Source organism: Tasmannia lanceolata, unplaced genomic scaffold (genome assembly GCF_043159265.1).
Source record: "Tasmannia lanceolata isolate RefF3 unplaced genomic scaffold, GAP_Taslan_0.1 ptg000015l, whole genome shotgun sequence".
Taxonomy (NCBI): Eukaryota; Viridiplantae; Streptophyta; class Magnoliopsida; order Canellales; family Winteraceae; genus Tasmannia; species Tasmannia lanceolata.
The window spans coordinates 23,764,357-23,792,229 of record NW_027518692.1 but is presented as its reverse complement, the minus strand read 5'-3'; the positions used below and the strand labels follow the sequence as shown (position 1 = coordinate 23,792,229).

The 27,873-nt window shown below is 39.3% G+C and overlaps 1 protein-coding gene across 8 annotated transcripts; it reads right to left on the bottom strand.

Moving 5' to 3' along the window:
* Positions 1-759: 759 nt before the first annotated feature.
* Positions 760-27,873, bottom strand: LOC143846267 (proteinaceous RNase P 1, chloroplastic/mitochondrial-like). Of its 8 annotated transcripts, XM_077354700.1 has the most exons (7): positions 25,919-27,873; positions 25,648-25,737; positions 25,392-25,573; positions 17,137-17,257; positions 12,465-12,533; positions 10,536-10,665; positions 760-1,054 (listed from the first exon to the last, which is right to left on the bottom strand). In XM_077354700.1, the coding sequence occupies exons 1-7, from the start codon at positions 27,827-27,829 to the stop codon at positions 804-806; spliced, it is 2,754 nt and encodes a 917-aa protein (XP_077210815.1). In that variant the 5' UTR covers positions 27,830-27,873; the 3' UTR covers positions 760-803. The 8 variants fall into 8 exon arrangements, 5 of the variants coding, with proteins under 5 accessions (XP_077210815.1, XP_077210816.1, XP_077210817.1 ...); XM_077354701.1 differs by lacking the exon at positions 10,536-10,665 and having other exon boundaries at positions 845-1,054; XM_077354704.1 differs by lacking the exon at positions 10,536-10,665 and having other exon boundaries at positions 1,036-1,054; positions 12,465-12,522.

The following is a 27,873-nucleotide window of genomic DNA, read 5'->3' as shown; positions in this document are numbered from 1 at the left end:
CCATGCCACATCCGCATTTTGAAACACTAATCTCTACTAAAGCAGCCAGCTAGTAAGCCATGAATATGGTTAGCCTCAGTTCCTTGAACAGAGAATGTACGGGCTTTCCTGATGATGACATGTATATGACCATCTCTTATCACATGCGTACTTGTGGTTACCTTCAGCACAACAAGCCAGCCAAGCTGGAGAATATATTGTTTGATCTTGTAAACATGGCCAAGACAAAGCCAAACAAATCCATGCTAGTAAAGTTGAGACTTGTAAGATCAGTGACTGATCTGTTTTTCATTTCATTATGTTGGTATACCCTGTCCCGTATCTATGTTTTTTAACCAAGCACTAATTTGATCAAAAGGGCAGCGATTGTCGCTGCCAAAAGCCAAGTATACATACAAAAATGCTGTGAGTGGAAGGCTGTGACCATTCTGCATAAGAAAAATGCCAAAGACTTATCATTTTTATATTAGTGGAGGAAGACTGAATGTTGGGGAAGAAGAGGTTTGGCAGAGTGGATTGAAAAGAATGGTCTTCTTGGTCCTGGGCTAGGAATATACCTCAGATAAAGAAATGAACTGTTATTTCCTCTATTACATGAAAAATTGAGAGTTACAAAAACTACTGATAAACTAAATAGTAAAGTACAGATAACGCCAACAGAACTAAAATTGGCCAAAAGGAAACAAATTACTTGAAATCCTCCACTTCATCTCTTCATCGAGAAGAACGATATTTCCATTGGTTGAGCAGAAGAAAGAACCTTGTAATTTTCAGTGGCTCCATCATTGGGTCCAAGTTTTCCTTCATATTTGAAAATCAATAACACAGCCGGCGAGCTTTTCTGCAGCCTCAATTTTTGATATGGTTGTACAATAGACCGAAAACTGAGAAGTTGACTGAATATTTCTAGGAGTTGTGTACATCTCTTGAGATGGGTTTGGAATATGTTGATGCAAGTTATCTTCAAAGCCTTTGTATGGTGGTGAAAGCTTCATCTGATTCCTGGTTTGTGCATCTGAACTTTCATTTTCCATCTTATCTGGAGAATGTGTTTCTGTTTTAGCATATTGGCAATCTTTAGTCAGGTATTAATAAGCAAAGCCTAGGATTAGAGTCGCTGTACAAAGAATAATATTCAATAAGCTAAAACTGTTAGACTTTGAGCAACTGCAAAAAAAAGAAAAAAGGGCTTTTATATTCACCACTCCTCTAATATTAATAACTGTCAGAGCAACTAAAAAAAAGGGGCTTTGGACAACTGGGGAAAAAAAAGAGCTTTTATATCCACCACTCCTCTAATATCAATAACTGTTAGACTTTGAGCAACTGAAAAAAAAAAACTTTTACATTCACTATTCCTCTAATATTAATAACTGTTTGACATTGAGCAACTGAAAAAACAAAGAGCTTTTACATTCACCACTCCTCTAATATTAATAACTGTTTAACTTTGTTGGGGAAAAAAAAAGAGCTTTTATATTCACCACCCCTCTAATATTAATATATTCATGATTGATCATAAAATTTTAATGGTTTGGTGATCCTAACAATGCGGTCAAGACAAATACAAAAACAATATAAGATATAAGCAAGCAGTGATGCAGATTGAAAGGTCATAAAGGCTATTAAAAACATTTTTAAAATGGTTAATTTCCAGGCTATGTGCAATCCAAGTCGAAGCCTAAGATGTGAACAATTCATATAAATTATGGCCGGCCTAATGTGAAAGAAATAGATAGAAAGCATGGTATTCCAATAGAACCAAGAACCATTGGGGTCATTTTGAATAATATATATTGGGATTTGCTAGGTAATTTTGCAGAGGCTAACTTTTGCATGAGGAAACAGTGAGAGAACAGCCACCTTTGATGAATTAAATGAATAAGACAAAATCTACTGAAACATGATAATATTTGGGTTTGATAGGGAATTTTACAGAAAGGCATTTCATCGCTAACTTTTGCATGAGAGAATAGCCACAGAGGTTCACTTTTCAGCAGATCATGTCTTAGTCATTTACTTCATCCGAGGCGGGTGTTCCCTCATGCAAAAGTGAGACGCAAAATGGCTTTCCACGAAATCGCTTAGAAAAGTGAGTATGAGCTGCCCCTCATATATGGGCCCACATTTTTGGGGTGATCCAAACCATTCATTTGATAGGCCCTGACATAGATAGGGTGTGCTCAAAAAATCAGCTCCATAGGATAATCCCAACACTTAGAACTGTGGAGGTGAAAAATGGGCAAATTTATACCCGCCCATTTTCACCTCCACGGTTCGAAGGGTTGGGATGATCCTATGGAGCTGATTTTTAGGCACACGCTATCTATGTCAGAGCCTATCAAATGAATGGTTTGGATCACCCCAAAAATGTGGGCCCACGGTGTTTCTAGTTGTCACCTCATATAAGCTTATATGAGGAGCCACTAATACACCCCCCCCCCCCGCCCCCGCCCCCGCCCCCGCCCCCGCGGCGCTACACACACACACATATACATATATGAGAAAATGGAGGTAAAATGGATGTGTATAAACCTTTACAAATCTGTCCATTTTTTGCCTCCACGGTTCGAAGGGTTAGGATGATCCTATGGAGCTGATTTTTTGTGGACACCCTATCTATGTGAGGGCCAATCAAATGAATGGTTTGGATCACCCAAACATTGTGGGCCTCCACTGTATATTAAGCTAGTGTGGAGAATCCGTTTTCTCATGTGTGTGTGTGGGGGGGGGGGGGGTTGGCGGGGGGCAATCAAATGTGAGGGCCAATCAAATGAATGGTTTGGATCACCCAAACAATGTGGGCCTCCACTGTATTTTAAGCTAGTGTGTAGATAACTTATCTACACTGTAGAAACCGTTTTCTCATATATATATATATGAGAAAAGAGAAGGTACTCCCTGGAGTAGATAACTTATCTACTCCCTAGCTTAAAATAACAGTGGGGCCACAATGTTTGGGTGATCCAAAGCATTCATTTGATGGGCCCTCACATAGATAGGGTGTGCCCAAAAAATCAGCTCGATAGGATCATCCTAACCCTATGAATTGTGGAGGCAAAAAATGGACAGATTTGTGGAGGTTTATACACGTCCATTTTTGCCTCCACACTTCAAAGGGTTAGGATGATCCTATCGAGCTGATTTTTTGTGCACACCTTATCTATGTGAGGGCCCATCAAATGAATGATTTGGATCCCAAACAATTTGGCCCCCACTGTTATTTTAAGCTAGGGAGCAGATAAGTTATCTACTCCAGGGAGTACCTTCTCTTCCCTTCTCTCTCTCTCTCTCTCTCTGAAATACCCCAAACCCGACCCAAATGTGGAAACGTTGGGGGGAGAGGGTATTTTCGCCCCAAAATATAAAAATTATAAAATATTAATTTTATTTAATTAGTAAATTAAAAAGAGGAATAAGATAGTTTCCTAGTTAGAGTGGGTTAGGGTTTCCAAAAGCCTTAATAAGTTAGGACTCTTAAAAGCAAGAGTCTATAAATAAACCCTTAAGCTACAGATTTTGGAACTCTAAATCCTAAGAGAAACTTGTGGAGCTTTTGGGAGAGAAGAACGAAGAAAAGTTCAGGGAATTCATCTTCGAAGAGGTATGTAGATGTAATTTTGGGTTATTTTACTCCCTAAAAGAAATTCAAATCTCTTAAGAATAAAGATAATAGTGTAATCATGGTGATTTAATCAAGCTTTGTGTTTTTTCGATTGAAGAACCATTGATTAGGGTGGAGGAAATAGGTTTTCTCCGAAGACCTTTGCAATCTTTCGCGTTAGATGCCCTAATCAAGTGGGGGAGATTAATAAATAAGCTATTAAGAAGTTTAGCATGTTCGAAGGAAGAAGAAAGATGGGTTTTCGGGTAGAAATAAGGAAGAAACTAGTGTTCTTTTGGGTTTTGATCGAAAAACCAGTTTTTCCAGGGGACAGTCGACTGGTGCGCTAAAACTGTTTTTTTTTTTTTGTTGTTGTTGTTTAAAACAGTAGTCAAGGGCCAGTCGACTGCCAATGACCTGAAATTGTAAATTTATTTTGGAGGTTTTCCAATAATTCTGGAGGGCACAGATCTGCCCTGGGGGACTTAGATATTAATCCAAAGTATTGATTAAGGGTTAATATGGACTGTCGGGGATACTACACAGTAATCGAAGGAGTTACTTCGTGGGAGACAAATCAGACAAGTACCACAAGTGAGTAGACTTGTTCTACCACAGTTATTCTAATATTGAATATGATTTCTTATGCAAGGTTATGCATATTTATGATTGTTATTGACTCTGTTGGTGTACACGAGGGTCAATAGTCATAGTGTGGTATCAACTCCTGGTTCGGATCTACCATGTGCAAGTGGGTGCCGGTTAGACTTGATAGTCATGGTATGGTATTGACTCCTGGTTTGGATCTACCGTACGCACGTATCTGCCAGTCTGACTTGATAGTTGCAGTTCTTGCATCAGGATAGGGTGTTGTCCAAGTGAGGATGCAACGGTTAATGTCCGTTGAGACAAAGTGTTTGGCATGATTACTAGTGTATGAGACTCTTTCTAGGCCGTCAAGGTAATGGTCACGGATCAAGCCGCAGTATCACTTTTCGAGGTACTATGAGGGTGAAATCCCGTACAAAATCGCTGAGATTCGGCTTCCTACGAGTTAGCAGGCAGGTTCTGTTGGCTACGTAGTCTAGTAGTACTAGTCTCATTACACTAGGCATCAGGCGAAGCTACAGTTACAGTTACAAGATACAGTTCCAGTTATAAGTTATGCATGTTTATGCCAGTTATACAGTTTGCTCGCTAGATTGCTATGCCAGTTACAGATTTACATACGTTGCCAATTATTCTGTTTATTTAATTAGTATTATGTTATTAAGTGTAAACATGTTTATTTCATTGAGCATTAGCTCATTCCACGCATTCTATGTCACAGGTGATGGACAGTAGGATGTTTGGTTTCGCGGGCTTGGGAGTGAGCAAGGGCGATAGATTAGGAGATTTATTATTTTCAATTATTCAGATAGTAGTTTTAGTTGCAATGAACATCGAGACATTTACTTTGATTTAAATTGATGTAGTCTGTTGGACAAGAGGTTTAATTTCCGCATTGATTACTCTGATGATGAATTAATAAATTAGTTTCGCTTTAGTAGCTCTGTTTATTGCATAGTTCCAGTGTGAATGCCTTACATATATTCGTGGTTGATGAATATGTGGCGCTATTATGTGCCTAGACCGGAAACTCGGTTTGGGGCGTGACTCTCTCTCTTCGCTATTATGTGCCTAGACCGGAAACTCGGTTTGGGGCGTGACTGTGTGTGTGTGTGTGTGTGTGTGTGTGTGTGTGTGTGTGTGTATTCTCACTTTGTTTGATAATAACACTCGTCACTTTATTAAATACTTCTGTAAATGGTTGTTGATAGTGTTAACAAGAGAAGTGAGCCTGCTCTTTTGGCCTATGTCACCCCCTCATTTTTGTCTTTTAGAGGATTCGTAGGTCTCTAACGAAATCCCTAAGCACCATACTCGGTTTCTATGCACTCTTCACCCCACCTTTTCTTCCATATATTCCTTAGTCCTGTACAAACATGAGAAATGCAATGTCCTACATTGGAAGAGACATCAATGCCACCTTGGGCACACTCAAAAGTCAAAAAATTGAGATCAATCATTCCATCACAGCACAAGGTATTCAATTGTCCAACCAGGCTTGTGTGAATAAGGCAAGACTTTGGTAAGGTCCAGTGCTTCTTGACCCAAAGCACAGCAAATGTTTCTATAATGAACCCATCAAGTTGGTCGACATAGACGTGAAGAAGTTGGTCAGACTCTTAAATAATGAGATATCCCATACCAAAGGTAAAAAAACGGGCTCTGTCAAAGCATAGATGAAAATGGTATTTTGGTCATAGACAAAAAAAGACAACTGGGGCAAGGCTAAAAGGAGAGGAATGTATCAGATCTTTCCCCTTATATCTACATTTGGTAACATCTACTTTTTTCGACAAAAATGACCTTCAAATAACTCTAAAAGCATGGCTTCTTTGCCCTACCCCCTATATGTCCCTAAATGGTACTTATATTAACATAAACTTATTTCTACAAAAATGACCTCAAAGTAACTCTAAGAGCGTGCCTTCTTTGCCCAAATGCCTTTGTATCCCTATGGAACTGCACTCATTTTTAATATGATACTCTTAAGGCTAATTTTTTTCCTAAAGTATAAAGTGATTCATCATAAGAATAATTCGAAATCCAAACAAAGAGGAATGAAGAAGAAAATAATGTTCAAAATGACTGGCTGATTGAGTTTCAGAAGTGATGACTGCTAGTGATAACCTAGGTCTATTTTCCAAATATAAAAAAGGCGACTGATATTATCACCCTTCAATTTTATGAGCAAGAAGGTTAGACACTTGAAGTTAAGGTTTACATCTAGTACGATCATCCACAAACTATTTTAGAAGATAATGATATATACCAAACAGGTAAGCACCTACTAAAAAAATAAAAATTTGAAAAAATAAAACCTAAAACATCCCTTGGCAAATAACAAACCTACATGCCCCTTAGAGCATCATGGGAAAAGAAAATTACAAAAAAATTAACACCTAGAAGGGAAGTACCAAAAAAAAAAAATCAAAGATTATCCAAGTCTTCCTCCTCTTACAGACAACAACCTGTAGATCAGCACATGCACCCACACCATACTTATGGAACTTTCACCCCTTGAAGGGAATGGACTATGGGTGCGCGCGCACGCACACACACACACGCGCGCACACACACACACACACACACAGTTTTAATGAGAAAAAGGGAAATGTTATCAGCACAACCATATTTTGATATTTGCACAAACCCAGCAGTCTCTTCTTCTTTAATTAGTTCTGTGAGAGCTTCTGGGAAATGTAATAACCTTTTGATAACTCTTTAAATACTAAAAGACAAGATGGTTTCAAAATATGGTTGTGCTGATATCATTTTCTGAGAAAAAAATGTGGGAGAAACAGCCTCTCTGCAAAGCAGGGGTAAGCTGCGCACATCTAGCCCCCCGCAATGGCGGGAGCCTCGTGCACTGGGCCGCCCTTTTTTTTAGGGAGACCTTATATATGGGCATGAGAGAGTGAAGAGAAATTATAAATGAGAGAGAGAGAGAGAGAGAGAGATAGAGATTTAAGGTCAGATAAAGATAGAAAAATATATGGGACGGAGAAAAAAGAGGAACTCTAACGCCCTTTTTGGCAACCATATTTTTTTTCTATAGTTTCACGCTTGTGATGGTGTCACGCTTCTAATGATGTCATGCTGCTATCCTTCTCAGGGCCTACTGGAATTTGTGATGCCAACGAAGTGGAGGCAAGAGCATTACTATGGGGATTGAATGGTCCGTAGCGCATGGATCCAGGCTGTTGTTATTTGAGGGTGATTTGGCAAAAGTTTTAGCTTGGGCCACCAATAAAGCAGCTGGCCCATGGCATCTAGCGGATATCATCGAAGAAATAAGGGATCTCATCAAGCGGATTACGCCTTCATTTCAACCTATCAGCGTTCAGTTAATGAAGAAGCGGACAAGCTGGCCAAAGACGGTATAGACAGAGAGGGCGTTTGTGTCCTTCAGCTGGATGCTTCAGAGGGGAGGGCGTTTGTGTCCTTCACCTGTTAGGAGCTAACCCGAGTCGAGAGATACATAAACTAGGGAAGGGCTGTTAAGGATCGAGTTCATTGGGCTGTTAGGAACCACCAAAGTTTCTGCCATGTTATAGGGAGCTGCTGTAGCACGCTTTGATGGTGAGACAACTCATCCCCCATGGTTGTATTGGGTTTTACAGCTTCAATAAAAAATTTGTTACCTTTCAAAAAAAATTCTATGAAATATTAGCTTGCCCATTGCTGAAAAACAATGAAAAATAAAACTCTAGTCAAAATATGATTTATTTATTCCCTGTTTTTTAGCCACTTCCCACCCTCACTCACTCATGCCCTCTCAAGTCTCTAGACTCTCTACTCTCACCCTCTCTCACCACTTGATGAAACTAATATTCCATGAAAAAAATTGCATGGTCACCAAACATGGCCTAAATGAAATCATTAAACAAAGAGAAGGGAGGGGAGGGGGTGGGGGTGGGGGACGTAATGAGAGGCCCCATCCAAAAAATAAAAAATTTGAAAAAAAAAATCAGAGAAAAAGAAACAAAAATAAATTAACATCTGTAAAACAAAGAATCAAGTGTACAACCCCAACCATTCATCTTATAGTGCGTCTGTGTATTATTGTTATGACTTACATTCCTGTCTAATAACTTGAGTCAATCAATGACCCTACTAAGTCAACTCAGTTTCAGACCTTCCGAATCAACCAGGAATTCCTGACTTGCCTGAACCAATCAGAAACTCGCTATGTCAATCATTGACTTTCTTCACTCAGCTAGATTTTACATTGGAATGAGATGGACAAACAGGTTACCAAAAACATGTTTCATAACACCAAATTATCTCTTTCCTTGTTTCTAGCATTATTTATAATTTATGTCCCCCTATATATATATGAGAAAAGGGTTGCTGCGCTCGAGCGCAGCAAATACTTGCTCTCTCTCTCTCTCTCTCTCTCTCTCTCTCTCTCTCTCTCTCTCTCTCTCTCTCTATATATATATATATATATATATATATATATATATATATATATATATATATATATATATGAGAAAACGGTTCCTACACACTAGCTTAAAATACAGTGGGGGCCCACATTGTTTGGGTGATCCAAGCCATCCATTTTAAAGGCCCTCACATAGATAGGGTGTCTACAAAAAAATCAGATCCATAGGATCATCCCAACCCTACGATTTGTGGAGGTAAAATGGATGTCTTTAAACCTTCACAAATTAGTCCATTTTTTGCCTCCACCGTTCGAATGGTTAGGATGATCCTATGGATCTGATTTTTTGTGGATACCCTATCTATGAGAGGGCCTTAAACATGAATGGTTTGGATCACCCAAATAATGTGGCCCCCACCGTATTTTAAGCTAGTGTGTAGATAACTTATCTACACATGTGTGTAGGAACCGTTTTCTCATATATATATATATATATATAGAGAGAGAGAGAGAGGAAACTATTGGTGAGCTTAAGCTCACCAAACTTATGGTGAGCTAGCTTGCCCAATCACATGGGTCCCACATTTTGGGGAGTGATCCAAACCATTCATTTGCAAGGCCTTATCATAGATAGGGGGTGTACCAAAAATCAGCTCCATAGGATCATCCTAACCCCTCCATTTGTGGAGGACAAAAATGGGGCAAATTTGTGTCTGTCCATTTTTGTCCTCCACAAATGGAGGGGTTAGGATGATCCTATGGAGCTGATTTTTGGTACACCCCCCATCTATGTAAGGGACTTTCAAATGAATGGTTTGGATCATCCTAACAAAGTGGGGCCCCATGTGATTGGGCAAGCTAGCTCACCAACAGTTTCCTCATATATATATATATATATATATATATATATATATATATATATATATATATATATATATATTATAGAGAAAACTGTTGGTGAGCTTAAGCGCACCAAACCTATGGTGCGCTTAAGCTCCCCAATGACATGGCTCCCCAATCACATGTGGTGATCCAAACCATTCATTTGCAAGGTCTTATGATAGATAGGGGGTGTACCAAAAATCAGCTCCATAGGATCATCCTAACCCCTCCATTTGTGGAGGACAAAAAATGGGCAGATTTGTGTCTGTCCATTTTTGTCCTCCACAAATGGAGGGGTTAGGATGATCCTATGGAGCTGATTTTTGGTACACCCCCTATCTATGTAAGGGACTTTAAAATGAATGCTTTGGATCACCTTCAAAAATGTGGGACCCATGTGATTGGGCGCTTAAGCGCACCATAACTTTGGTGAGCTTAAGCGCACCAACAGTTTCCTCATATATATATATAAGAGAGATCATTTCTGGTCAGTAGGAGGAATCAAGATGGGTTTATATCCCAACAGGCTGTGTGGTCGGAGAATCTGGACTGGACTGTTCCTATGGCTAGCCCTGTCATGGTTGAACGAAAGAAGAAAAACATACCAACCAGAAAGTCCTAACCATCTGATCTCTGGACTTGCACCCATTGAATGTGTACTGTTGAGCCATTTTCGCTTTTTACTGTGAGTTTGAAGTTCATAGATCGAGACGATAGTCCAATTTGTGTGATTTTTGTAATGTACCATCCATAGTAGGGCCCACTATATTGATGGTCCACACTCCTGCTATTCAGCCATGTGGACAGTTGTGATGGTGACAAAGGCATCTCAGTTAGTCACAACAGACCAGTTATGAGCTCTTTACAAAATAATAAATCGTTGATGGTATATATGATTATAGGGGTGTTAATAGTAAACATTATGGTTTTCCATGATGGCATGTTTGAACAAACATGCGTCTGTATAAGCTACATAGATCATGAGTAATAGTAGACCCAAAAAAGTAGTGGTTAGAAAAAATACTACGAGATTGGTTGTTTTTAGACTATTACCTTTACTTTGGTTGGATGATTCTTGCACTGTTGTGTGAGAGTTGGCATGTGTCACGCATAACCATGTTCTTTCTCTCTCGGACTCTTGCAATGGTACAAGGGGAATATGCCAGTGACCTTTCTCTGATTCCTGTAGTTTTAGGATGACAAATTTTGAGATTTCACTAATTCTTGGATGCTTTACAATAATCTCAAGGTGTGCTTATATAGAGCACTTACATGATAAACATGGAATGGAATTAGGATAATTATAGAAGGAAATAATCATAATCAAATCTACTTTGCTGATCTCTCTTGCTTGCCTCTTCTAATCCACTTGGCTAATTTATCTAGTTGCTCCATTAAGCCAACTTACCCAATCTACCTCCAAGATGATCCAACGGTGAGATCTTAACCCAATCCAACCGTTGGATCCCACATATTCTAACATGCCCCCTCAAACGTATATGGATTGAAAATCGATATACGTTTGACAATAATAAAAAAATTCCCAATACAATAGAATTCCCCAAATTACAAATGTAATCAAAATCAACCGATTTGATGCACACTTCCAGAAGTCGATGACGAAGATCCTTTGATGAAGACTGATGTTGCTGCCAATGATCATTGATGATGGTTGCCGAAGAAGATGCCGCTTGACATTTTGTCACGAAGAGGGCTTAAAAGCCAAAAGATCATAGCCTCGATAAAGCTAGATAATACGCAAGCCTTGATGGGCGAGTAGATATGGGTCATTATGGACCAATGCCGAAATGGGCAAGAATTGAGTCACTATGGACCAATGCCAGAATGGGCAAGAAATGGGTCGCAATGGACTGAAGCCGGAATGGGCAAGAATTGGGTCACTATGGACCGATGCCAGAATGAGCAAAAAATGGGTCACAATGGACCGATGCCGGAATGGGCAAGAAATGGGTCACTATGGACCAATGCCGGAATAGGCAACAAAGAAAAAAAACAAAGAGATGGGAGGCAATGAATGACACGCGGCAACAAACAACAGAAGATTTTAATGACAAATATCGGCGATAACATGTAATTTTAAATCGTTGGGCACGCCCTGAAAAAGAGTGCACATATATCAAATGCAGGACTCTTGTAAGAGGATGGGAAATTAGAAATTAAAATATCCAAAGTAAAAGCTGCAATTAAAGGGGGAAAAACAATACAGAATAGACAACAAATATACGAAACCACTATGGATCACATCATTTATCATAGGCCCTTAAGGGAATTTGTTTTTCTCTCTCTCAGAGTTTGGTAATTTCTGGTAGGAGATTGATTATTGAGATAGAACAAATCCAAATAAATTTGGAAAGTATGGCCCTCTAATGATGATGGGGACAGTTGATCTGATGACCACCAACATGCAGCACTTTTGATCTTAGTCCAATGCTGAACAAATCAATAGGCTCTTCTTAGAAAACCTAGAAGATAACTCTGAATCAAAGTGCCAGGATCATCCGATTGGTGGGAGTGACAGCAATGGATTGAACTGGTGCTGACCAACCAGATCAACGGACCTGATCACTTGCCAAGTCCGTACACATGGCAGTGGGCCATGCCCATCAAAATTAACTAGGACAGGTACTGTCCCAAAAAAGGTTTATTTTGTAATTTTATGGATTCAGGTAAATTTTCACTTTCTATTATTCTTTTGACAACTGTGTAAATGGAGGTCACCGATCTCATGTACATATGCAAGTTAAGCCAGCACAGTTACAGATTGAGGTGACCACCATATTTTTCGTGAATAGATGGACATTGCAGAAAAGGAAAAAAAAAATCAGTAGCTCTGATTTCCTAGAAGTGTCAAAGATTATACAAATAAAGAACTTTTATTTTCACCCCATTATAATTTTCACAAGAAAAATAAAATGCTGTTAAATCATTACTAGCACTAGGATAAACTGAAGTGATGCTAACCTGAATAACAACAGAACAAGGAGGCGGCAAGTGAAACTCGGGGCTACCCTCATAAAAACTGAAATGTACCTTCCACAATGACAGAAATTCACTTGTTAGGACCATCATATACAGGCTTCTAAAAGTATTTTTACACATCAAAAGCTATAGAATTACAAAAGTTGTGATGAAACTGATGAAAAGTTCTATTAGTGAGAATATGGAAGCATCTTCAGTTTCACACTCCAAGTCAGTGTCACAGAGACTGGATTTTTCTTTAAAAGGTCCAATGATTGATTAATGTACCAATGGCCCACCAAAAACTAGTTTGTATCCATAATGAGTATTTTAATTTGCAGTTGACATGCCCAATTCAGCTGACTACCAAACAAAACCATGTAATAAATCAAGTATAAATTTCAAATTCTCCAAACGTGTTTGTATTTCAGTAAGTTATGACATGTAAATTAGACATGGAGATGAGATAATGTGCAATGAAGCATACAAGAGAAGTGTGGAAAGCTATATAAGCCCATCTCTTTCTCCACTTCCCATCTGGGACTATTTTTCCCACCACTTCTACATTCTCTTATAAAAAAGCAAGTTTTTCCCAAAACAAAATTTTTCTTTTTCAAAACACACTTAGAAAATATTTTCCAAATACTAGTTTAACTACAAAAACAAGATTTTGAAAATCAAAATCTAACACAATTGACGATTCAAATACAGTATGTTAGTGAAGCTCTTCACCATATGGAGCTTCTCCAACTTATCTCATAATTTCAGCGTTGATTCTTGATCCATAATGTTGTAGATACCATTAAATGCTAGATAAAGTCAAATCGTGCTAACAACACATCACTCGGTGTCATTTAACTCATCATCCTAAATCTTCTACGGCTAACCATCATTTCCCTTCAACATCTTAGTCAAGCCAATTTGAACTAGGATATCATTCACCCTTCTTTGCTTACATTTCGGATCACCCCACACCTCTAAACAACACGCTAATTCGGTTGCCCCCAGAAAAATCCAAAAAACTCATAAAATGTGAGCAAAAAAATCTCTCTCCACACACTGATAAAGTTAATCAACACTAGATCGATCTAACAGCTCTAATACCAATTTGTAGAAAATTATTGAGCCAAAACCGATCGGACAAGGAACAAATAAATAGGAAAATAGAAATCACACAAGCACACAAAGATAACACAATTACTTCAGTGCTTAGATATCAATTCCGTTTTGTTTCGTCTAGAATGGATGAAACGATTCGTTCCGGACCGAAATCCGAATGAAACGGATGAAACACCGAAACGTTCCGTTCCGGTCGCCAAGACGAAATGGCGAACGAAACAGAATTTATAACTAAGCTTGTGTGGTTCAGCAAGAATGCCCGAATCGATGTGGTGAGGAGCGGTTTACACTAAATGAGATATTATAAGGATTCCAAGAAGAAATAATTGAGATCCACAGAGCGAGATCTCATAACAAATCTAGCAAAAATGTAAATCCTTACCTCTCTCTTCACTGTGGATAAAAAAACCACTTTCTATCACATACATAGAGATTTTTTCGCCTATCTTTTCTCTCATCTCCCTCCTCATAACCTCTCTCAATATAATTTTTCTGCGTTGTGTCGTTTCACCACACGGCTAATTTTCTTGGACACCTTTACATAAGGTTCCTTAAGAAAACCTAAACCTCAAGTTGTTTACCTAGTCAAACTAGGAAGCTGATACAAACCCAAGGAGGATCCGTGCACGATCAATCTTAGCCGTCCATATGGCCACAATCCAACCGTAGATCTTTTGAAATTGAATAATAGCCAAGAATAGTGGGTTGATAAGATTAGCTCTATTAGTTAATTTGAATTTGAATGATGGCTTGTAATTAGGAGATAGATTAGGAGAGAATCTTTTTATAGTCAATTTGAATTTGATTGTGGCTAAGAATGGTAGGTTAGTAAAGTAATTGCAATTAATATGATAATTAGGAGGGAATCCTGTTAGTAGTTAATTTGAATTAGAAATAGAATTAGGAGATTATAAATAGAGAAGTAAGAGAGGAGAGAATTATCATGAAAACTCTATAAACCGAAAGTTGAAATTGGAGGAACCGTTCCCCTTGAAGAGAACTTTTTTATCTTATTTTCAGTTTATTCAATTGGGATCTTATCATCTGGTATCAGAGCAGTTCGATCCACCATGGTTACTAATGCAGAGCTTGCAAAGGAGATCAATCACATGAAGGATCGTTTTGCTGAGTTAGTAGCAACGATTCATGAGCGATTTGATCAAGTAACATCATCAATACAAGTAATGCAAGAGGAGATTGGTTCGATCAAGAACCGATCATGACAATCATGCCCGCAACTTCAATCACGGCCTCCACCACCAGCCCAACAATACAAAGACACTTTTCACCAACATGGAGCCCCATGCCCACCCAAGATTGACCTTATAAGTTCGATGGGGATGATCCAACCAGACAGATCTATAGGACCGAGCATTATTTCTCTTTTTATCAAATAAGTGAGGGAGCCTGAGTACAAATTGCATCTGTCCATCTGGAGAAGGAGGCCATCCAATGGTACCAATGGTATAGAAAGATGAAAGGTACACCATCTTGACCTGAATTTGTAGAGGCTCTATGTGTTCGTTTTCGGACCGAGCCAATTTGAAGATTTCACCGGGTCATTGATTTGGCTCTCTCCAACGACCACCGTTCGAGAATATCAACTCCAATTTGAAAGACTAGCCAATCGCACTTATGGGCTTACGGAATCGTTCTTCAAGAGTAGCTTTATCAGTGGCCTTAGAGAGGACATTCTTCATGAGGTTCAAGTACTGCGTCCGAGTACTTTGATGCATGCTATTGCCCTTGCTCCATCTCAAGAGGAGAAGCTGACTGCACAACGACATCATGCTAGGGCCACGACACCATGGAGTCTTGTAATTGATGAGCAAACTACAACTAGATCAAGTAACCATCCTCCTCCCTTTATAAGACGCTTAACACCAATCGAGGCTAAAGAACGTCGTGACAAGGGTTTATGCTACAATTGCGACAAGAAGTTCAGTCAAGGGCATCGTTGTAAAACACAACAATTATTTCTAATTGAAGGGAAGTGGCCGGACGAGGTTTATGAAGACAGGGACGATGAGAACTTCAAAGATGAACATGGAGGACCAGGTTCCTTCAATGGGGTGGTATGATACAAACCGAAGGAGGATTCGAGCATGATCAATCTTAGCCGTTCATATGGCCACAATCCAACCATAGATCTTTTGATTTTGAATAATTGCCTAGAATAGTATTAGTAGGTTGATAAGATTAGCTCTATTAGTTAATTGGATTTTGAATAATGGCTTGTAATTAGGAGATAGATTAGGAGAGAATCTTTTTATTAGTCAATTTGAATTTGAATGTGGCTAAGAATGGTAGGTTAGTAACATAATCGCAATTAAGATGGATGGTAATTAGGAGGGAATCTTTTTAGTAGTTAATTTGAATTTAAATTTGAATTTGAATTTGAATTAGAATTAGAATTAGGAGATTATAAATAGAGATGTAAGAGAGAAGAGAGCTATCATGAAAAATATGTAAACCGGAAGTTGAAATTGGAGGAACCGTTCCCCTCGAAGACAATTTTTTTTATCTTATTTTCAGTTTATTCAATTGGGATCTTATCAGAAACTAGGAAGAAGCCCCGAAAACTTAACAGTTTTGTAAACAAGACAAAATCTGACATGTTTAGGGTCACCAATAAAGTAACAATTGTTGTGCCGAGATAATCATAACAATTCAAGCATATGATTTTTTGTAATGAATCTGTCTCAAAAAATCTCTTTCGCGATTCATACAACATTTATGCTTACGGCCATCTCTCACTGTAGGTGAATTGGTTGTAGGCTTGTGGAATCTCTTAAAAGAATCAAACACATACATTTGAAGTATCTTAAGTTCATTATTCTACGCCCATGAATTTAAAGTTAAAAAGTTTAAAAATCTTGTTTCTGGATTAAGTAGTGTATAGAATATCTCTTACACAACCATCAATGGAGAAGGGAGTAAAAAGAAAAATTCTGTCTATGCCCTTGAATTTAAAGGTCCAAATTTTTAAAATATTGCTTCTGGATTAAGTATTGTGCAGAAAGGGAAGTGATATATCCGCCCCAGTTCATTACTTGGGACAACCGACTGCAGTGTACGTTGGCAATCAAATCCATTGAATCCTTCCCATGTGAAGTACAACAGCCCCTTTGCGGTCATATAAACACTGCAGTTGGGTGTCCCAGGTAATGAAAAGCGGTGGATATATCACTCCCCTATTTCTTACACAACCATCACTGAGAGAGAGGGGAGGGGGAATAGTGATGTAAATAAGCTAAGAAAAAACAAAGGCCCAGGAAAATAAAGGACTACTATGACAATCATGAAAGAGAACAGTTCATACTTTTTCAAAGTTCGGTGCACATTGTCAAAAGAAAATTTTATGGTATACAGTTCTGATGCTGATTTCTCTAAGAGAACAGTTAATACTCTTGCCGACAAATGACACCTTGGAAGACCCATTTCATATTATCAAGACAAAAATGATAGTGCATATTTAGTTAATATCGACAAGATTTTATGTGCATAACTGTAATAACAATGTGAAAAGCTTCAAGTATTGAACAAGTTTACATACCTGATGCCTTTCTTTCCATTTGGGGAAGAAGTCATTTCCTAAGATCTGAAATATATGGTCCCGCATCTCATCATTGGTCACAATCAAGCACTTGAACTTTATAGCTGCATACAACCAGTACCTGAAGTCACAATCAAGCACTTAAACTTTATAGCTGAAAAGAAAATAAGAGGCGAACTGGAAGAAAAACAGCAAACATATGAGTTATGAATAGCAAAATAAGAGGAAAATTCATATAAGAAACAGCAAGCATTAATCTATGTTGGAATATGTCTATAAGTGTAAGGGCATTATTATCCATCACATTTTTAGTATATAAATATACAACGTGAGTGACGATTATCTATAATCTTATCACAATTCTCTCCTTTCTTCTTTTCTCTCTCTTCCACTTTGTTCTTCCTTCGTTTATTTCCATAATACACAACCACCAACATGGTATTACAACCTGCACTTTAAGGGGCCGTTTGCATACGTGGATTTTAGAATCCTGCTTTTAGTAATTTTACAATCCATTATCCTGGATTTTAAGTAAGAAATCCAGATTTTAGAAATCTCTCCCCCTTCCTTAGATTTCAAAAACCTGGAAACACGGGATGATCTCCTACTCTCTCGCTCGACGGAAAGGGTGAGAAATCAGAAAACGATGGACGGTCTCCTTCTTCTCTCGTCTCTCATTCAGGATTTTGAGGAAATCCAAGATTCTAAAATCCGTGTATCCAAAACGGCCTCTAAGGGTTGATCCTCATTTTCTATATCTTCTTCTCTATAACTTCTGTATATCCTTTGCTTCTCTTTTTCTCTTGGTGAACACCAAAATAGGGGTAGTGTGAGGTTGGAAGCATTACGTGTCTTTCTTCAATCATAAAAGCATGGAAGGGATGTTCATGTGACGTGTTTGCGCTACGTTAAAGAAGTTGTCCCTGGCCTCATTTTGCTATCTCAAAATATTTGTGCAATTGCAAATCTCCTTTTTGGTTGCCGAAATTTTTTTGGTTCTTGGGATTTCAGTGGAACAAAAAACTCCCTGGGAGATTGGTGGAAAAAAAAACTCCCTGGAAGAATCCCGGTAAAATAAAAATCCCATGTTTGGTTGACCAGATTATGGTGGGAAAAAAAATACTTTGTTTGGTTGCTTGAACTGTTGGGAAGAAAAAAAATTCTTCTGCACTTATTTTTGGTTCCTGGGATTATTTTGGTTTCTGGGAGTATTTTGTTTTTCCAGGGTAGGGTTTCGTGCGGGGTTATTTTGGTTCCTGGGATTATTTTGGGCCCAGCAACCAAACGTACGTTTCCTGCGGAAATTCCACAAAAGTCCCAAGAACCAAAAAAATTCCGGCAACCAAACGGCATTAGCGATCGCAAATCTTGTTTCAACAAAAGGTGTGGCCATTATCCTGTGTGTGTTGTGATCCTATGATGTTGTGTGTGCGCATTTGAAACATCAAGATCACTAAGAACATATTCAACATGACTAGAGTCAAAAGTAGGCTCAATGCCGGTAGCCCTTAGTTCCAAGGCATAAGTCTGGAGTGAAGAACTCTGAATTTTCAGTAATGCCTTTATCTCTTCCCACATTGCCTCCTTCCACTTTGGTTTGGAAATAACCTCTGCAACACTATTGTGAAAGAAATAGAAGAAACAAAGGAATGATATGTTGGATTCAAAGAATCACACACAACGAAGTTGGAAATAAGATGCAATATACTATGAGGATTTCCTTTGTGGAGAGCAATTCGAATATCAGGATCACTAAGAAGAACATATTCCACAAGACTACACTCCAAAGTAGGATAGGAAAGGTTAGGCTCAACCCCGGTGGTCTTTGGTTCCAAGGCATACATTTGGAGTAGAGAATTTGGTGTTGTTCCCTTTCTTGCGTCTCACATACACTTGTAATTTTTAAGCCCCTTCAAAACCTTAGGAGGAACGGACTCAATCATAGACAGAGGAACAGACTCAGTCAGAGGAATTGGACAGGAAGTGGCTATCTCTCTTCCATACAATTGTTATGCTCTCCCTGAAGAGAGGTCGAAGGTGAAAAAAATGGAGTAGAATCAAAGAAGGTAACATTCGTAGGGACATACCTTTTCTCAGACACAAGATCAAGACATTGATCTCTCTTGAGCATATGAGTAACCAAGGAATATCCCACAAAATCCTTTAGATCCAGTCTTGATCGATTTGGTCACACAACATGAAAGAACCAAACACACTCGACACAAGAGGAGGAAGAATAAGGATGGTTGGTCTAGACACAACAGGGGAATAGCCGAATAGGTGACCTCAGCTGTGGCGTACAGGATGTCAACCAATTTATCAGGTATGTTCTATGAGAACCACATCATCTCAAAACTTTTCTGGTGCGTGCATACGGAGTGACAATCCATGAGTTCCCTCTTGCAAATGGAGGTTCTTTCTCTCTAGATTCTCATTTTGTTGTGGGGAATAATCACAGATGCTTTGGGATAGGATACCTTGATCTTCCAAGCATGCCTTGAGGTCACCTTCAAAATATTCCTTTATATTATCAGAGCTAAATATGTTGACTTGTGTCTCAAACTGGGTCAACAAGTGTGAATCATCTTGATTATATGTATTAGACAAGGCCAAGTGTATCTCGAAAAATATCCACAAACAAAATAAAGCGTCGATAACCAACCATAGACACAGTCGGGGAAAGACACCACACATCAGTATGTACAATAGGAAAGGGAACCAGCGCTTATTTTATTACTCGGTGGAAAATCAATATACAATGTTCAGATCACACTGTAGACACGATGGTGAAACACAAGCAAATAACTCTGGAAACATAACTTGTAATGACTGAAATGACAAATAGCCCAATGAGTGTTCCATAACCTCATTTGATTTGTACTAACACTAAGACCATGACTACCATACTGAACAATTGAAGACCACAATGGTGGAGTGCATAGGATGTAAAGGCCTAAAAACCACTTGAATCATCCTCCCTACCATGAAGTCTTGAAACACACTACAATCAGGAAAGAGTACGCCCCTTAAGTGGCTTAAGGGATGTGCTCCCGTTTCGTGGAGGTTTGCCCATTGGTTTAACGAAATTCAGGATCAAATAGAAGACTCGGCGATCTCTTTCAATCATGTCAATAGATCATCAGCCAATAGAGATGCTGATCGTATGGCTAGGGAAGGAGTTTCGAAGGCTTGAGATTTTCGACTTTTGGCCGCCCTCAGCAGTTTTTTGGTGTTACTGTAGTTGCCGGCCTTGATCAAATTCCTTTTACTTGTATGGCTATCTTTTGAGTGTATTTGACCTCCTTGGTCATAGGTTCCCCCCACTTTTTCTATTATCAGTAATATAAATTAGTAGATAACTAAAGAAAATGCAAGACAGACAAGAGATATAAGTGGCTGATTATTTTTGTGTAAACATTAAGTTATCACACTTCCATTTATCATATGCTAGATCATGATGAGGCAAGGCTCCTTAGTCAATATCTTAGGATGGACGGGAGGAAGAAGAAAAGTAGACACAATAAGCAAATGCTAGTGTACCTGAATGCTCAAAGGAAGAGTACGCAAAGGCAGCTTCCAGTTGAGAAGGAAGCGATGATGACGTTCCATATCATCCTAGGAGGCATTTACTACATTCCACGAGTTGGCTGATCCAACTGGGGATGTCCAAAAAGGCAGTTTGGGACCTTTGGGTGTCTATTCAACACTAATAGACAGAGAGGTGTTGGACGTAGTTGCAACATTAGTCATCGATTGGGAATTATGAGCCATATTCCGGCTATACTTCACCGATTAGCGGACAATATCCCAGCAATTCTCCCTGTGAGACAAAATCATCCACCATGGTCACATCTCAACTTGTATTTGTCACCCAGGGCTCTATTAAACTTCAGATTTCCTCTATTACAGGTATAATATTCGACATGCAACCTGGCCACAAAATTGAATATCCTATTCTTCTCACCGTTGGATGTTGAAATAGATGAGAAACCATCAGATCACTGTTGGAAGTCTAGGTGATACATTAGGCAACCAAGGATAGATGAGGTACTTAGGCTCGATTAGAACCATTCTATCTTTATGTATTTATAAACTTACCATTATCTTGGTATGTTTATCCATTGCGTGTTCTATATAAACACTCATTAGGGTTTATTGTAATCAACCAAGATTAGTGAAATCAGTTTTTAACAAGGTATTATAGCAAGTCGAACAGACCTAGCCCTCTATCCAACTCAACAATCCTCATTCTCTTATGGACAACCGGCCATCCGCTCGGCCCCAACCCATGACCAGCAACGCTGAAAGCAGCAAAAGCCTTTCTTCCTCGTGATGTAATTGCATACGAATTGATCAAGAACAGAAAATCGTAGACTTATAGGTGCAAATAAAGGGAAAAGAACTCATAGAGTGTGTTAGAATATGTGGGATCCAACGGTTGGATTGGGATAAGATCTCACCGTTGGATCATCTTGGAGGTGGATTGGGTAAGTTAGCTAAATGAGGCACGTGGATAAATTAGGCATGTGGATTAGAAGAGGCAACCAAAAGAGATTAGGAAAGTAGATTTGATCCACACATGTGCTTCCTTTTGTCCTTACCTTAACCCCAACTATCAAAATTGATAAAGTCAGCCACCCCATTCTCTCATACTTTTTTCCAAGTTTTTTTCCCAATAGGTGCTGCCCTGATTTTTCTACAAACATCCCCTTTATTGTCGTTTGTGAAAGATCCTCATATTTGATATTTGCACGCCTTTTTTTTATGTCCAATGATCTTTGTTGTTTGCCATCAATGTCCTTAGCCATTGTTTTTGTCGCGCCTCTCAATTTCTTAATTTCTCTATTCTTTTCTAAATCTTAAGTTCCTTTCTCATTTGATGTATTTCAGTTGAGGTACCTCATTTTAGGTGCGTGCCTGGAATATTATCTCCTTTCAGTTGAGGTGCTTCATTTCTTTTGAAGTGCGTGCCTGAAAGAGAGTTTTCAATACCATGAGGATCGGTAAAACCGACCCATGTTGTCTTGCCCATCGAGGCCTTTTCTTGCCTATTCCGGCATTGGTCCATAGTGACCCAATTCTTGCTCATTCCGACATTGGTTCATAGCAACCCAATTTTTGCCCATTCTGGCTTTGGTCCATAGTGACCCAATTCTACTCGTCCATCAAGGCTTGAGTATCATCTAGTCCCATCGAGGCTATGATCTATTGGCTTTTATGCCATTTTCGTGACACATCAATAAACGGCCTCTTCTTCGACAACCATCATCAATGATCATTGGCAGCAACAAGGATCTTCGTCATCGACTTTTGAAAGTGTGCATCAAATCGGTTGATTTTGATTACATTTGTATTTTGGGACATTCTACTGTATTGGGGAATTTTTTTATTGTTGTTAAACGTATATCGATTTTCAATCCATATACGTCGATATACGTTTGAGGGGGCATGTTAGAATATGTGGGATCCAACGGTTGGATTGGGATAAGATCTCACCGTTGGATCATCTTGGAGGTAGATTGGGTAAGTTAGCTAAATGAGGCACGTGGATAAATTAGGCATGTGGATTAGAAGAGGCAACCAAAAGAGATTAGGAAAGTAGATTTGATTAGGATTATTTTCTTCTATACTTATCTTGACCTCCCTTCTATGTTTATCATTTGAGTGATCTATAAAAACACTCATTGTGCTTAATGTAAATCATTCAACTTTAGTAGAAAATCCTAAATTCTACATGGTATCAGAGCCCAAGGTCTCGAGTTCAAAACCTACCGGATAGCAAAAATTCACATGCGATGGTCGGCCCAAAGTGGGACCACATGTGCCACGTGTTTGCCAAGTGGGCCACACGTGCGGGGGAGGTGTTAAAGTATAAAAGATAAATAACGCCTTTCTCCAACAGCTTAAGCTTTTGGAGAAGTTGGTTAGTTAACAGAGTGCATGTTTTCTCTTTCAATTCGTTTATTTGATAATCAAAAACCAAGCTGCCATACATATGATTGTCCAGTCCTTTTACAATGGAAGAGTAGGAGGGAGTTAAAAGAAAGAGCTAACGAAAAGGCAACGTATTAAATCAAAACAAGCCAACATATTAAATCAAGAGCAATTGTAATAAAAGCAATCCAAACTAAAAAGTAAAGTCAACCCAAAGGCCTTATTTGGCCATGCATGTGACTAGACATGTTCCTTATTTAGCCATGCATGAGAATGGAAATAAATGACTTAATTGGTCATGCATAGGAATGGAAATGATCAGGCCGTTGGGCATGATCCAAGGCATAGACGTGATTGACGGATGAGATCCAATGGCGGGACATGGTTCCATTGGGACAGGATCAAGTCATGCTATACGATTCTTACTGTCAGAGTTTGCACCTCCTAAGTATGGAGCATTCCGGCTCCTCCCAGGATTTGCACCTTCGGTTGGACGGCTATTCTCAATAAGATTCTTACTGTCGACCATCTTAGGATTCGAAAAATGTTGATTGTGGATCACTGTGCTTTATGCTTGGAGGCGGGAGAGACGGTGGACCACCTCCTTTTGCATTGTAAGTTTGCTCGCTGTGTGTGGAGTAGGATCCTTCAGAGGTTTGGTTTGAGGTAGGTATTTCCTGCGAAGTTGGTGGATTTAGTCAGCAGCTGGGAACTTTCCCCTTGGGTTAAGAAAGGTAAAATATTATGGAGTCTATCTATGAGCAACTTTGGTCGCTGTGGAAGGAAAGAAATGCCAGAATATTTAAAGGAGTGGAAAGAAGTCCTCGTCATGTTTCCACCATGGTTCTTGCTCTAACGATTTCTTGGGCTAGATATCTCCCAAAATTTGAATTTGTTTCAGCTTATGACATTTGGCATGGCTGGAGGGTGGTGTGTTCTAGTGCCGAACGTGTTAAGACGAGTGGCCCTCAATGGTGTCCTCCTCCCCTGGTTGTCTTAAAATCAATTTTGATGGATCTAGTCTTGGAAATCCAGGCCCTTTAGGGATTGGTGGTCTTCTGAGAGACAAGTTGGGAGCCACGATTTGGGCTTTATCTGGCCCGATAGGTTTAGCGGATTCTAATGAAGTGGAGATCAGAGCGGCTCTTCAGGGTGTTAGGTTAGCTGAGTCTCTGGAGTTGGCTAAGGTGATAGAGGAGGACGACTCACTGAATGTCATAGGGTGGTTAAAGGGAAGTAATTCCGTCCCTTGGAGATTCGTTGGTGGGATGGATGAGATTAGAGACCGGATTGGAGGAGCGGATGTGGCATGTCAGCATGTCAAAAGGTCTACTAATGTTGAGGTGGATGGCCTTGCTAGAGGCAGTATGGGGAGGCAGGAATTAGAGCTGTTTGACTTTCTTCCCCCTCGACGATCCCTTCTGTATAGCATTTATGCTTTTTCCTTTGCTTGTCATTTCTTTTCGTTGACCCTCTCGGTCGGCTTTGCTCTATTTGTATGCTATTTTTCCTTATTAATGATATCTTACCATTCAAAAAAAAAAATCAAGGCATGCTATAAATATGTCTCGGCTTTTGTAGTGGGCCGCGCCCTACGGACTCTCATGGTTGACTCGCTTTGTCCATGAGCTTCGCCGATCTCCTTAGCACTTTGAGATGGGCCCACTTCCGCTCAATCTTATCATGGATGGCCTCAGCCCTATCATCCTCCCCGGGTTGAAGAAAATTCGACCCCGGATTTGAATCATTCGACGAGCTATCGCTGACATACGGCACCAAGTGGTTCACATTGAGCACGTCATGAGTCCGAATGTAACTGGGGTAATCGCAACCTATAAGCATTGTCATTGATCCTTTCAACCACCTCGCAGGCCCCTCTTTTTCTTGGGTTAACTTGTCATGCTCCCTGGGTGGGAGCCTATCCTTGGTTAGCACTGCCCACACGTAATCCTCAGGTGCGTAGACTTTAAAAAAGTTGATACAGACTCAACTTACTTTTTTTGGTAGGTAAGCTGGGATTGAACCTCCCACCACTAGGTTGAAGAACACAGCCTTGACCATTGAGCTAGAGGCTCAATCCCAAACTCAACTTATTTTTATATAACTTCATAAGTTTTTCTTTTATTTTCTATAATTCCTAAGAAAAAATGAAAATATAATCATACAGTTTACAATCATTCTTTTTTTCTTTTTTTTTTGAAAATCAGTTTACAATCATTCTTACGGTTCAATTTTATCCACCCCTTTACTAACAGATTGTTTCAACTTTCAGTAATCTACCCAGAATAGTAACATGCAGATGGAGAAGAGATATTTCTTACCAATCATCATTTGATCCAGTAGGAGTTGCATAAAGTGCATCAGCATTTTTCCACTTCTCTATCAACTTCTTATTTGCTGGTTCTTCCATCTTGCCCCCGGTGATGCGCTTGTTATGCACAACAATAAGTGGCCATTTCTTTGATGGAAGTTTTTGGCGTATACCGTTTACAACAGTATTGACCTAAATAGTAATCACAAAAGAGTAAAGGAGTTGTCGAGAAGCAAAGTCACATGAAACAACACTTGTTAACTCACCTTAGATACTAAAAATCTTCTTTGGCTGAAAAGACCCACGTTTGCCGCATCCACAACAGCTTCAAAAGGGCCATAGTAGTCCAGCCACTTCTGCAATTTCACCTCATTAGCCCATACCATAATTAAAATCTGAGAAAAAATATAGCATAAAATCTGAGGCTACTAAATAATAATACAATCCATATAGTTGAATGGTTTCGAACAAGATACAAATGAAAGTGCTAAAAGCTTTAATTATCAAATAAGCCACATCGTTGAGAAAAATCCATACTTGGAAATTCTGAAAGCTTGAATTCCGCTCTCTCTTCCCTGCTATGGCTGCTACTGAATTGGCAAAGTTTTCAGTCTCAAGTGGGTCAATATCTATGGTGGCCAATTTCTCTCCACAGCTCTCACAAACACCATTATCTCCAACAGTTGTGCGTGTGACGGTCCATTTTCCCTTACCCAACCATCCCAAGCCATGCCAACCCCCTCCACCATTTTCCATTGCTTCTGATAACAATTTCCCATCCCACTTTCTTTTTCCCACTCTTGTAGCAGCCGCGCTTTCAAACCATTTCTCAATCAAATCAGCTGTAGATAAAGACACCTGTCTCACACTAGTTCTAAACTTATGCAAAAGATAATAAACCTTTTCTCCTCTACCAGCCCCTATACTTAGTCTCAAAAGTGCCTCCAATTCAGGCTCTTCTGGATAAACTCCGGACTCAAGCATGTGTTTTTCAACCTCAAAAGCTTTCTCAATATTTCCATTATTGCAGAAAGTGAACAGTGCAGGACCGTACGACCGCAATCTGGGGTTTATGCCCAAGGCCTTCATTTGCTTCACCATTTCAAATGCCATATCTCCATTACCCATTGACATCGCCATCCGAGCAATGGATGTTAAAGCTGCTTCACTCAAAGGGATTTTCTCCAAACACATCTTCTCATATATCTCAAATCCTCTCGTGAGTGCATACTGTTTGACATCATCACTAACTCGGATTCCATAATCAACATTATTTTCGCCACCATCCGTTGCATTCAAAGAATTTTCTTGCCCTATTTCTACCGTAAACGCATCTGAAAGGTCAGAGTTCAACTCTATTGTATCATGATTTAAATAACTTCCTTTACCCATGTCCCCATGTTCATCAGAGTATACCGAATTCCCATTAGAAAACTCACTATCTGAGTCCATTTTATCGGAACTCCATCTACTAGTACTGCTGCTACCACTTTTTGCAGGGTGAATGATGCCCACGGCCGCAGAAGAACATAAATACAGAAGAACATTATAATGGTACTGCCCAAACTTCATACCATCCCTCACCGCCAAATCATAGAGCGATATCGCCCCCATCACATCCCCTCTTTTGGAGCACATATCCAACCCAACTCTCAGCTTAACTTCTCCTGAATTGACCTTACTTTTCTTAGACTTTTTCCCAACTGGATTAATCTGAGTTTTCTTTGATTTTCTATCTACCTTCCCACCCACAGACCTCGTAGAAGAAAACTTATCACTCTTTTCTGTATGGGTATTTTCTCTGATTTTCTTTTCAATCTTTCCATCTACCATCACACTACCCATAGTTTTCTTTGATTTTCTATCTACCCTTTCATCTCTAGGCCTCATAGAAGAAAACCCATCATCCAATTCTGTACTAATTCTAGAGTCCATACTTTTTGTTCCAAGTTTATGTTCTCCAAATTTCTTTTCAATATGTTCATCTACTACTTGACTAACCTTAGCTTTCTTGGATTTTCTCCCTAATCTCTCATCTCTAGACGTCAGAGAAAAAAACCCATCAGAAACTCCACTCTGACTAATAGAATCTACATTTTTTCTCTCATGGTTATGTCTCCTAAATTTAGTTTTCTCTACTGATTGTTCAGCATTGGGTTTCTTATATGTTCTGTTGACCCTTTCATCTGTAGACCTCAAAGAGGAAAATAGTTCACCTATTTCTCTATGAATAGTAGAATCTATAGCTCTGTCTGTATGGGTATTTTGTCTAATAGAAGATACTTTGTTAGCATTTGCTTTTACAATCGAAAGTTTATGTCTGAGAGTTGAGATGGAGAAAAGAAGAGAAGGTGAGTGAAGTTTTAGATTAGGGGCAGATGGGTACTTACAGAGAGTGATGGAGGAGAGTTGGTTTTGTTGCAGAGGGCTGATTCTCAAGGAAGCCATGGTTGGCGCTTGAAAGGGGTTTCATATGGCAATAAGAAAGGGAG